The sequence below is a fragment of the Equus asinus genome, chromosome 10, assembly GCF_041296235.1.
Source record: "Equus asinus isolate D_3611 breed Donkey chromosome 10, EquAss-T2T_v2, whole genome shotgun sequence".
Taxonomy (NCBI): Eukaryota; Metazoa; Chordata; class Mammalia; order Perissodactyla; family Equidae; genus Equus; species Equus asinus.
The window spans coordinates 10,346,524-10,358,961 of NC_091799.1; the positions used below are offsets into that span (position 1 = coordinate 10,346,524).

Consider the following 12,438-nt stretch of genomic DNA (forward strand, 5'->3'; position numbering starts at 1 on the left):
TGAGTTTTTCCTGAAGCATATGGGTGGTACTTGGGGGAGCTGTGCCTGGGTCAGGCCTCATATCCTGTCCCCTGAGGTCAGGATTCCTGTTATCACTTGCAGGCAGGAGCCTTTGGAAGTGCTGTGGGCTTTATGGGACAGGCTCTGGTCCCTGTGGGTCCTGGAGTGATGATGAGGACGGGGGCAATGCCAGTGTGGTGGGAACAGGGAGCCACACTTGGCATCTGCTGGGCGTGCTTCTCCTCTGATGTGTGGGACACCTGCACCTCAGGGTTCCTCCTTCATGTGTGGGCTTGTCCTCTGTCCTGCCTCCTGTGTAACCTGCAGGTTCTGTCTGTTAGGACTGACCCAAGGGTGCTTTTCTGGAGAGAAGACAGAAACCTGGGGCTCGGCAGGGGTCCCCTGCCTCCAGGACCGGATGACCTCGTAGGACAGGCTCAGTTCTTCCCTCTGTGTTAAGCATGAGGGACCCATTTCCCTCTTCATTTCTAGATCCTTCTTCCTTCAGAAGCCAGAGTGTCCCCGACTGCTGGGCATGGCTCTGTAGGGGTCTAGGCTCCCAACGTTGGGCAGGGCCTTGGTTCTCGTTCCCTGCTCCTGGTGACACTCAGGTGTCTCAGTGGCAGCCCCTCACATTCCCACAGCCCCCCACCTGTGCTTTCCTCCTCGACTTACCAAGCCCGGCTCACAAGCCGCATGTTCTGTGCCTGGAAAGATGTACAGGGCCTGTTTCTGAAGTGGCCTCTCATCCCAGCCCTCACAGTTGCCAGCTGCCTGCCCTGCAGAGAGCCCCCCACCACTGGAGGGCGTGTCGTCCTCCCCGCTGGCCCTCTAAGCCTCAGTGGTAGCTGTGCAGCAGGACTGGGGACAGCAAGCATGTGCACTCAGACACCTGGCTGCCAGGTGGGTCCTGAGGCAGCTGAGAAAGGCAGGTTCTCCACCCCACGCCCCAGGCCTGGCCCCAAGCAGATGGACTTGGAGGGGGTGGAGGTGCAGAGCCACGTTCCCTCAGTGGGGCTGCCTGGATGGATGCTCATGGCAGTGGCATTGGTGATGTTGAAGGGAATCACTTGGCTACCTCTTGTCTTTGGTGTTGCGGATCAACTGGCCATGGGAAAGGTCGACTCCCTTCTCCCCGTCACCCCAAAACGGCAAACAACAGCGTTGAGGATTCTGTTTTATTGAATGTGTGGCTGATTTTAGGAAGTCATGCACCATGGCTTCACCGCATTGGGCTCCCTCCTCCCAGGCAAACCACAGACAGGACATGATGCAATTGGCCAGGCTGCCAGCCATTTGTTCAGCCCCTCCCTTGGGTAAGACCACCCCCCCCCGCCCCCAGCCCCGCCAGCCTGGGCTGAGCTCTGGGCTTAGGAGTTCCAGGTTTGGGAAGATGGACTGCAGGTCATCTCCAGAATCTCTCCTGAGATGCTACCCTGTGGGTCCTCTCTGGTCCTAGCTGGGGGAGCGCCCCTCAGGCTCTGTGTCCCCCACGCTTTGCTAGCTGCAGCCACTGCTGACGTCTGGCTGCCTTGACCCACTCTCTGATGAGGGTGGCCTCAAGCTTGCGTGCTTCCAGGACGGACACAGGGTCTTCTGGGTGGGACGCTCTGAGGAGCAGGCGTGGGGACACTCAGCTGGGCAGGCAGACCCCACCCTCCTGCCACCCCCAGCCCATATCCAGCTGTCGGCACAGGCCAGGCGCAGTGCCACCTCCTAGGTCAGGACTGCACCTGAGGTCTAGGTGGTGGGCTCCCCCCTGGATGGTGATGGCGAGGACTGACGCACTCAGGTTACTCCGGATCTGTCGTCAAGGGAGCCTCCTGTCAGGTGTGCAATGTGTGCTCCGCCACAATCAGCCCCATCTCAGCCCTCCCCATGCAGCCTGCTTGTGGAGTGCAGCTAAAGCAGTAACTTGAGGTGGCTGCATAGGCTCCAATGATCCCATTAAAAGGAGAGGTGAAGATTAATGAGCCGGATGTCAGTTCATGTTAAGAAGTTGGAAAAGAACCAAAAAAGGGGAGGAGCAAATAATGAAGATTGGAGCAAAAATGAAGGAAGTACGGAACTGAGATGTGGATATTGGCAAAGGTGACATCAGTTCTTGAGAAGATTCTAGCAAGCCCAGAAGGAAAACCCTGCACAGGTCTGCTATTAAAAACTAACAAGGCCACCAACAGGTCCGCAAGGAGTACTGGAACCCACATGGGGGCAGTGGCTCCCCAGGGCATGACTCACCCCTCCGCCTGCCCAGGGGTCCAGGTCACCATTGGAGAAGATGATGTTGCTGGCAGCTTTGAGGTCTGAAAGGGACAGAGCAAGCAGTGGTGGGGACCGGGGACCCCAGATCCCTGAGCTGTGGGGCAGATCACACCCCAGCTTTGCCCCTGGGAGTGAGGGATCAGAGCCAGCTCAGTGCAGAGGGAAGGGTGCTGCCCCCCACCCCTGCCTTGAGCCTTACCACCACCCCCAAAGCTGGTCTGCAGCCAGTCCCGCCGGGGCCACACGCCCCATGTGTCCAGGCAATACTGCTGGCGGAGGGCCTCGGTGAATGGCAGGTCAGGGAAGATGTCTGTCACGTTGTTGCTGGAAAATGTCAGGTTGATCTCGGTGCAGGCCTGCAGGATGCCCCACACCATGGTCAGGCTGGTGGGGTGGGGTACCTCATTCGGCACCCCCATCCCTGGCAGTCCCAGGCCCTCACCAACCCCATACCTTCAGTCCCAGGCCCCCAGCAGCCCCATACCTGGTAGTCCCAGGCCTTGGCATCAGGGCCTAAGCCACAGCCTGTGGGGTCCGCACAGGCCTGGTACTGTAGGTAGATGTCATAGCATGGCTCTGTCCCCGAGGAGTTGTACACTAACCCTGGATGAGAGAAGGATGGGGCCGGGTGCCTGGACACCCTCCCTGCCCCCTCAGAGAGGTTCTGTGTGCCTAGCAAGCAGTGAGGTCCCTAGTGTCTGTGCTATCAGCTCCTGCCCTGGCTGCTGAGGGTGGCCCACCCCTTCCAGCAGGGCCTCCCCACTGGCCCTCCCAGAGGGCCCTTGGAGCAGCACCCCCCAGGCTGGGCCAGGAGTCGGGGTGGCCACTTCCTTCTGCAGGGACTGTGGGGGCATCTCTGCTCCCTGCCCCACAGGGCCCTCACTGGGCCTGGCTGCTACCCACCTGCCCACACCAATGTTAGGTCCCACACTGGGCGGCAGCCCAGGCCTGAGGGACAGACGCACCTGCCAGTGCTCGGAGCCCCCTGATCCTCTGACTCTCACTCAGCAGCTGGGCGCAGCCGACCTGAGGGTGCGAGCAGAGCGCTCAGCAGAAGACCCCCACTTGCAGCCTGCAGTCCCCCTCTTTGGTTCACCCTTCCCTGGTCCCAGGCTGCAAAGTGGGTGGGACGCCCTCGGGGCTGGCTGGCACTGACCACTCCAGGGCAGCTGGCCCGTCCCTGTGCATGGGGCACTACCCTCCCCAACTCCAGCCCACCTCCCCCTGCGCTGGAAGCAGGCCTCCTCGCCTTGATGGGGTTGGCAGGGAGGTGCCCTATGAAGTCGGTGGGGTATGGGTAGTCCATCATGGCCAGGACAGTGAAGGCATTCCGGGCGAAGCCAAAGAGCTGGGTCAGGTCCTTCGGGCTGGAGAGCAGCTGGCAGGTGCCGAACTCGTGGCTGACTGTGTCGTAGGCTGCCAGGTGGGGCGGGACAAGGGCCTTTGGAGGCTGCTGGCATGTGTCGGGTGGGGGTCGGGGGTAGGGTGGTGTGGGGGGTGAGGGGTGATTGGCAGGTGGGGTGCAGCCCTCTCACCTCCCTGTAGGAACAAGTCCTTGATCTGCCGGAAGGCGTCCCGCACGCCCTGGGCACACTTGGAGCTTTGGCTCTCAAAGTCCTGGAGAAAGGAATGGCGGTGGCTGCAGCTGTGCTGCATTCTGGGCCTGCCCGGGCCCGGAACCCTGACTCACCGCCGAGACGTCCTGGAAGAACTGGTAAGAGTCGCAGAGACCTGCCACAGCCAGGACGGGCGCACTGGCCGCCAGTGCCCCCGCCACGAGGTGGGGGTACTTCATCCTCATGTAGGCGCTGAGCATCCCCCCGTAGCTGGGTGGAGGTGCAGGGTCAGGGCCGAGGCCCTACCACTGCAGCGCCCCCTTGTCCACCTGCCCCAGGGAGTCTCTGGTGGCCTCTCCCAGCTGGGCCTGTGCCCCAACACCCGCATCCCTCCCCAGGGCCCACAAGTGCCCCCAAGAAGGACCCGAGACTTCTAAGACCCACAGAAGTTCTGGTCCTGGGGCCAAGTCGGCATTTGTTCCTTGGAGAGACACCCACCTCCCGCCGAAGGCGATAGCGGGGGCGTCCCAGGCCCCAAGGTCCTGCCGCAGCGCCCGGAGCAGCCTGGCGAAGTCGGCCAGCGCCTGCTCCACGGTCAGCAGCTCTGTGTGCCCGCGCTGCGTGGACTGCTTGCCAAACGGAAGTGACTTTCCGTAGTAGCGCTGTGGACAGGTGACGGTGGACACTGACCCTGTGGCCTCCCGCCCAGCTCCCCGGCCCCACAGCCTGCTGCCCAGGGACCCACGTGTTCTGCAAAGATGACCAGGGCTGCCTGCTGTGCCGCCAGCTCCAGGATGAACCCCGAGTTGTTGGCAAAGGACCACACGTCCCCCTCATTGCCGGTGTAGAAGAAGATGGGCCCCTCGCCTCTTTTCCAGAACTTCTCTGTTGGGTGGAGGCAGGGAGGGGGTGGAGTGAGACATGGGACAGGTCCCCCAGGGTCCCGGGGTCCCCAGGGTGACCTCACCTGACACCAGGTACCGCTGGAGGAAGGTCTTGTTGCTAAACCTCTCGAAGTTGAAATGGTCCAGGAGCTGCTCAAAGTAGAGCTCCTGAAAGTCGGGATCTGTCACTCTGTGGGCTGGAGGGACACGATGCTCAGTGGTCGGCGGGACACTGGAGGGGGGTTGGTGGGAGGAGGGTCTGTGGGTCTGCACTCACCTCTGGCCTCTAGGCTGCACAGCCCCAGCATCAGGGGCAGGGCCAGGACCCAGGGCTGGGCGCCCATGTCTGCTTTGCCGGCAGTGGCAGGTCACGTGAGCAGTGTCACATGACTGGCGGGACACCCTCACGTGACAGCCTGGGTGAGGCTGTGAGTGAGTGGAGCCAGCTTCTGGGTCCTTCCCTCGGGTTCCTGGCCCCAGTGCGTCACCATGGCGACGGTCGCTAGGGGGACGCATGAAGTGGCAGAGGGTTCAAGGGCCTGGCTGAGGCAAGGACATGTGCCCAGCCCACACCAAGAGCCGTGGAGAGGGAGGGTTGCCCAGGGCAGGTCCGCCCCACGCCTCCCCGCTGGTCCTCCAGGCTGGTCCTGATTAGCAACCACACTTGCTCTCTGCCCTGGGGGTGACCCAGGCGGCACATCGCCACCACACACACACCCGGGCGACAAGTGCCTGGCCCGCTGCCAGGCCCCCTTCCAGCCTCAGGGCCACACAGCGATGTCCTGGGCCGGGTCCTCCTGTGGACAGGCCCGCGGGGGAGGGGCAGCTCTCAAGGGCAGGGTCGGGAAGTCCACCAACCCCTGAGGCGGGGGGAGGGGGGCTTGGGAAGATGGAGGTGTTGGGAAGAGCGTTCCCTCGTAGAGGGTTGGTGTCCCTGAGAAAGGAGCATGGGGCCATCCAAGCGACAGTGCAGGGCCATGGGGCTGCGGCACGGGGCGGGCGGGGGCCTTGGGGCCCAGGCAGGAGTTTGGGGTGTGCTCTGAGGGGTTTGGGCAGCCCAGGAATGAGGCTGCTGAAAGCCCAGGGAGGGAGGAGGAGGTGTCCCGAGGCCTCTGCCGGGAGCTGGGACACCCCCAGCCCCTCAGGCCAGTCCTTTCACGAGGCTCCTCACTGAGACAGGCCTGGCAGGTGCCAGTGCCCAGAAGATGCAAGGGGCCACCTATCCTGTGGTGTCCAGTCCAGGCTCTGGGTGAGGGGCCAGACCAGCAGAGGCAAGCAGCCAGCTCAGCCACAGGTGGGGCCACGTCCACCACAGTCCTGCTGGGCATGTGGGCAGTGAGCCAGGCCCAGAGCGGGTGGGGCGGGGAGGCAACTCTGCTCCAGGCTGCAGATGGAAGGGGAGTCGCCCGTCCCCACTCCCAAGACTGTCTCTGGCCAGTGTGAGCGCCGGTCTCTGCCCAGGCACAGTCTGTCCGGTGCTGGGATGGCCCAGGCCGGGGCTGGGGTCCTGGGCTCTCTCTGCAGCCAGGGAACCCATGTCCCCAGACCAGGCTGGGACTGAACAGGGAGGACTGACAGCTTAGGTCAGCCCTTTGCCTGCCCCTCAAGTGTCCCAAGACCATTGCTGTGGCAACCACCATGGTGACAATGATTGTTCACCATGTCATACCACCCCCTGGGTGTGGTCAGCCCATGGTCACCCAGTGCCACACCACAATCACCCCAAAGTCCCTATCCCCATCCCCATGTCCTTGTGTCCCTCATGTCCCCCATCCCCCTGTTCCCATCCCCTTGTCCCTGTGTCCCCATGTCCCCATCTGTGTCCCCATTTCCGTGTCCCCATCCCTGTGTCCTCACATCCTCACCCCCATGTCCCTATGTCCCCGTATTCCTATATCCCTGTTCCTGTGTCCCCCTGTCACCATCCCCGTGTCCCTGCATCCCCATCTGCATGTCCACGTGTCCCCGTGTCCCTGCGTCCCCATCCTCGTATGCCTATATCCCCATGTCCCTGTCCCCGTGTCCCTGTGACCCCATGTTCCCACCCAATGTCCCCCTGTCCCCATCCCCGTGTCCTCATGTTCCCATGTCCCAATCCCCATGTCCCCATGTTCCCATGTTCCCATCCCCATGTCCCCGTGTCCCCATGTCCTCGTCCCCGTGTCCCCATGTCCCCATCCTCATATCTCTGTGTGCCCAGGTTCCCATCTCCCTGTTCCTGTGTCCCCATCCCCACACCCAGGGCTGCCTGTCCTGTGTTGAGTAGAGAGCTGCCCTTGCAGGGCCCTCACAGCCTCCACACGGTGTGGGCCAGGACACGACACAAGGACTTGCAACCCCTTCTCCCTGGATGGCAGCCCCTCCCCAGGCTACTCCCGCTCCGGTCTCCTCCTCTCTCAGCTCATGTGCCTGACCCCCAGCTCCCCACCATAGACCCACCACGTCCCCCCTCAAACCCTCCAGGCAGCTCCTCTATGCCTGGAGTGGCACTGAGAAGGCCTAGAGAGGTGCATTCTGATTCTCCCTGAGACTGTCCTGCCACAGTCTGGTGGCCCTGAGCATGCAGGTACGTCTGGGGGTCCAGAAGCCCTCTCTCCAACTGCCCAGGGCCAATGACTTTGGGGACAAAGCTGTGGTCTGATCCCACCTCCATGGCCCACAGATTTGGGGAGCCAGGCCCAATCCCTCACTGCCACCTGCTCTGCCCCTTTCAGACTTGAAGCTGCCAGCAGTGGGGGGTGGGGGTGGGGAACAGAGGTGGTCCCCAAGTCCATTCCGTTGCTCTCAGCTCTGACCCATGCTGTGCCTACAGTTACAGCCATTTTCATTTATGAGTATTAAATGATACCCTTTTAACCATGTTTAACTTCATTGGTTTAAGTGCATCTGCAAGGCTATGCAGCCATCATCATATATTTCCAAAACTATTTCATCATCCCAAACAGAAACCTCCACCCATTAAACACTCACCCTCCCCTCCCCTCGCCCCCGGCAAGCTCCATTCTGCTGTCTCTATGAGTTTGCCCATTCTGGATACCTCATGTGAGTGCAGTCATACAGAGTTTGTCTTTTTGTGTCTGGCTTGTTTCACTCAGCATAATGTCTTCAAGGAGCATCCATGTCATAGCATGTGTCAGGATTTCCTTCCTTTTTAAAGGGAATATTCCATTGTATGGATAGACTGCGTTTTGCTTATCCATTCATCCATCGATGGACACTTGGATCGCTTCCATGTTTTAGCTATTGTGAGTAATGCTGCTGTGAACAGGGGTGTAACGTATCTCTTTGAGACTCTGCTTTCAATTCTTTGGGGTCTATCTATACCCAGAAGGGGGATTGCTGGATCACATGGTAATTATATATTTCATTTTTTGAAAAACCATCAAATTGTTTTCCACAGTGGCTGCACCATTTTACATTCTAATCAACAATGCATAAAGGTTCCCGTTGCTCCACGTTGTCGCCAGCACTGCTTTTCTGTTTGTTTGACAGCAGCCATCCCAGTAGTGTGAGGTGGGATCTCATTGTGGCTTTGATTTGCATTTCCCTGATGATCAGTGATGTCGAGTATCTTTTCATGTGCTTATTGGATGTTTGTGTATCTTCTCTGGGGAAATGTCTATTCAGGTCCTTGACCCATTTTCAAATGATCAAGGAGTGTCCCCAAGTCAGTCCCAGTGCTCTCAGCTCTGATGCATGCTGCACCTGCAGTCATGGCCATGTTCGTTGATGTGTGTGTGAAATTCTGCATAATATATACTGTACCATTTTGTGTTGGTTTTTTTTAGGAAGATTGGCCCTGAGCTCACATCTGTAGCCAGTCTTCCTCTTTTTTCCCCCCCAAAGCCCCAGCGCATAGCTGTATATCCTAGTTGTGAGTCATTCTAGTTCTTCTGTGTGGGATGCTGCCTCAGCATGGCTGATGAGCGGTGCCATGTCTGTGCCCAGGATCTGTACTGGCAAACCCTGGGCCACCGAAGCGCAGCACGAACGTAGCCATTCAGCCACAGGCCAGCCCCTATAACTCACTGTTTTAATATCATGAAAGGGGTTTTTATTTTTTGTTGAGGTTTTTTTGTTGTTGAATTTGTGGAGGTTTCTTTTTTTTTTTATTGTTGAGCTCTAGGATTTTAAAAAATATATTCTGGATACTAATCCTTGATCAGATTTATAATTTGCATATATTTTCTCCCCTTCTGTGGGTTGCCTTTTAACTGGTACACACGAGTTTTTATTTTGATGATGTCCAATTGGTCTATTTCTTCTTTTCTTGCTTTTGTTTTTGGAGTCTTATCTAAGAATCCATTGTCAAATCCATGGTTATGAAGATTTACCCTTATTTTTTTTCTAACAGTTTTATGGTTTTAGTTCTTATATTTAGGTCATTGATCCATTTTGAGTTAATTTTTTGTATACTATACTATATATATGTATACATATATATATGTATAATATAAAATTAATATTTTGTATTTTGGTGTGATGTAGGGGTCCATCTTCATTCTTTGCATGTGGAAATCCAGTTTTCCCAGCACCATCTGTTGAAGACAAAGTTCTTTCCTCCACTGAATAAATTTACCACCCTTGCAAAAGTCAATTTGCCATAAAAGTATGAGTTTATTTCTGGACTCTCACTTCTGTTCCATGGGTCTTATGTCTCCCCTTATGCCAGCACCACACTGATTTGAATACTGTGCCTTTGTAGTAAGTTTTGAAATTGGGAAATGTGTGTCCTCTAACTTCATTCTTCTTTTTCAAGATTATTTTGTCTGTAACGGGGCCCCTTGCAATTCCACGGGGATTTGAGGATTGACATTTCCATTTCTGCAAAAATGTGCTGTTGGGATTTTGATGGGGACTGCGTTGAGTCTGTCGCTCACCTTGGGTGGTACTGACATGTTAAATTACGTCCTCCTGCCCATGGACAGAAGATGTCTTTCCGCTTATTTATGTCTTCTTTTCTTTCAGTCGTGTTTTGTAATTTTCAGTGTACAAGTATATCACCTCCTTGGTTAAATTTATTCCTAGTCATTTTATTCTTTTAGATGCTATTTTAAATGAAATTGCTTTCTTAATTTCCTTTTTGGATTGTTCATTGCAGATGCATAGAAACATAACTGATTTTGTTTGTTGATCTAGTACCCTGAAACTTTCCTGAATTTTCTTGTTAGCTCTAGTGGCTTTCTTATGAATTCTTTGGGATTTTCTGTATACAAGACTATATCATCTGCGAATAGAGACAGTTTTACTTCTTTCTTCCCATTTGAATGTCTTTTGTTTCTTTTTCTTGTCTAAGTCCTCTGACTAGAACTCCCAGCACAATATTGAATAGCAGTGGTAAGAGCAGGCATCCTTGTCTTATTCCTGACCTTAGAGGAAAAGCTTTGTCTTTCCCTGTTGAATGTGATGTTAGCTGTGGGTTTTTCATAAATGCTGTTTATCGTGTTCAGGAAGTTCCCTTCTATTCCTAATTTTATGAGTGTGTCTACCATGAAAGGGTGTTGGCTTTTGTCAAATGTCTTTTCTATGTCAATTGAAATGATGATGTGTTTTCCCACTTTGTTCTATTAATGTAGTGTATCACATTGATTGATTTTCTTGTATTGAATCACGCTTGCTTCCCGGGGTAAGTGCTACGTAGTCATGGTGTAAAATCCTTTTAATACACTGTTGGATTTGTCAGTATTTTGCTGAGGGTTTTTGCATCAATATTCATAAGAAATATTGTAGTTTTCTTTTATTGCGATATCTTTATCTGGTTTTGGTAGCAGAGTAATGTTGGCCTCAGAGAATGAATTAGGAAGTGTTACCACCTCTTCAATTTTCTGAGAGAGTTTGAGAAGATTGCTGTTAATTCTTCTTTAAATGTTTGGTAAAATTCACCAGTGAAGCCATCTGGTCCTTGAGCTTTTCTTTGTTGGGAGTTTTTATTATTATTATTATTGTATCAATCTCCTTATTTATTATAGGTCTGTTGAGATTTTCTTTATCTCTTGAGTTAGTTTAGGTAATTCCTGCACTTCTGGGAATTTGTTCATCTTATCAAGATTATCAAATTTGTTAGCATACAATTTTTAATAGTATTCTCTTATAATCCTTATTTCTGTAAGGTCAGTAGTAACGCCCTCATTGTATTTCTGATAATAGTTATTTGTGTCTTCTCCTTTTTTTCTTTGTTAGTTTAGGTAAAGTCTTGTCAATTTTGTGGATATTTTCAAAGGACCAACTTTTGGGTTTATTGTTTTTCTATTCTCTGTTTTTCTTATCTCCATTCTACTCTATAATTTCCTTCCTTCTGCAAGCTTTGGGTTTAGTTTGCTCTTCTTTTCCTAGTCCCATAAGGTGTAAGTCTAGGTGTTGATTTGAGATCTTTATTCTTTTTTAATGTAGCTGTTTAAAGCCCTAAATTTACATCTGAGTACAGCCTTTGCTGCACCCTGTAAATCCTGTATGTTGTGCTTTCATTTTCAGTCGTCTCTAAGTATTTTCTAATTTCCCTTCTGATTTCCTCTTTGACCCATTGTTTGAGAGTGTGGTGTTTAATTTCCACATATTTGTGAATTTTCCAGCTTTCCCTCTGATACTAATTTCTAGCTTCATTCCATTGTGGCTAGAAGATACTTTGTATTATTTCCATCTTTTAAAATGGGGGCCAGCTCCATGGCCTAGTGGTTGGGTTTGTGCGCTCTGCTTCGGTGGCCCAGGGTTTTGCCAGTTCAGATCCTGCGCACAGACGTGGCACCACTCATCAAGCCATACTGAGGTAGCATCCCACATACCACAACTACAGGGACCCACAGCTAAAAAAAATACACAACGAGGTACCGGGGGACTTTGGGGAGAAAAAGGAAAAATAAAATCTTTAAAATGTATTGACTTGTTTTGTGGCCTAACATATGGTCTGTCCTGGAGAATGTTCCATGTGCACTTGAGAAGAAGGTATATTCTGCTGTTGCTGGGTGGAGCGTTCTGTATGTCTGTTAGGTCTAGTTAGCTTGTTCTATTATAGTGGTGTTCAAGTCCTCTATTTCCTTACTGATCTTCTGTCTGGATGTTCTATCCATTGTTGAAGTCTCCAACTATGACTGTAGAATTGTCCATTTCTCTCTCCAGTTCTGTCGTTTGCTTCGTGTATTGTGGCACTCTTCTGTTTGGTGCATATATGTTTATAACTGTTATATCTTCTTCATGAATTGATCCTGTTATCAGTATATGGTGTCCTTATCTCTTTTTTCCCATGGAAAAACCCTCCTGCTTATTTGATCAAATAAAAATAAAATGATCTGCATGTATCTTTATCTCTTATAACAGTTTTTGATTTAAAGTCTATTTTGTCTGATATTAGCAGAACCACCCATTTTCCCTTTTGGTAGCTATTTGCACGGGATCCTTTTTCCATTCTTTCACTTTCAGTCTATTTGTATCTTGGAAACCAAAGGGCGTGTCTCCAAGGCAGCACATAGTTGGATCATGTTGGGTTGTTTTAATCAGTTCTGCCAATGTCTGATTTTGATTGGAGAATTTGATCCATTTGCATTAAAAAGTAATTACTGGTGAAGAAGGACTTATTTCTGCCATTTTCTCTTTATTTTCTGTACATCTTATGCCTTTTTGTCCCTCATTTCCTCCATGACTACCTTCTTTTTTTCTTCAGTGAAACATTTTGATTCACTTGTCATTTCCTTTGTAGTGTATCTTTTAGAATATTTTCTTTGTGGTTACCGTGAGAATACGTT

General features: G+C 52.6%; 1 protein-coding gene across 2 annotated transcripts; it reads right to left on the reverse strand.

Moving 5' to 3' along the window:
• Nucleotides 1-1,160: 1,160 nt before the first annotated feature.
• DPP7 (dipeptidyl peptidase 7) lies at nucleotides 1,161-5,129 on the reverse strand. 2 transcript variants are annotated; one of them, XM_014863750.3, is made up of 13 exons: nucleotides 4,980-5,129; nucleotides 4,786-4,899; nucleotides 4,564-4,703; nucleotides 4,317-4,480; nucleotides 3,953-4,088; nucleotides 3,798-3,879; nucleotides 3,512-3,678; nucleotides 3,228-3,288; nucleotides 2,747-2,865; nucleotides 2,462-2,618; nucleotides 2,239-2,303; nucleotides 1,734-1,804; nucleotides 1,161-1,610 (listed from the first exon to the last, which is right to left on the reverse strand). In XM_014863750.3, exons 1-13 carry the CDS (start codon nucleotides 5,044-5,046, stop codon nucleotides 1,475-1,477), a joined length of 1,479 nt encoding a protein of 492 aa, XP_014719236.3. In that variant the 5' UTR covers nucleotides 5,047-5,129; the 3' UTR covers nucleotides 1,161-1,474. The 2 variants fall into 2 exon arrangements, with proteins under 2 accessions (XP_014719236.3, XP_044634248.2); XM_044778313.2 differs by lacking the exon at nucleotides 1,734-1,804 and having other exon boundaries at nucleotides 1,167-1,610.
• Nucleotides 5,130-12,438: the final 7,309 nt, after the last annotated feature.

Coding starts and splice junctions, on each gene's coding strand:
- DPP7 (XM_014863750.3), bottom strand. CDS start 5,046: ATGGGCGCCCAGCCCTGGGTCCTGGCCCTGCCCCTGATGCTGGGGCTG. Junction 4,900..4,979: donor GTGCAGCCTAGAGGCCAGAG/GTGAGTGCAGAC, acceptor GTGTCCCTCCAG/CCCACAGAGTGACAGATCCC. Junction 3,880..3,952: donor TCTTCCAGGACGTCTCGGCG/GTGAGTCAGGGT, acceptor TCCTTTCTCCAG/GACTTTGAGAGCCAAAGCTC.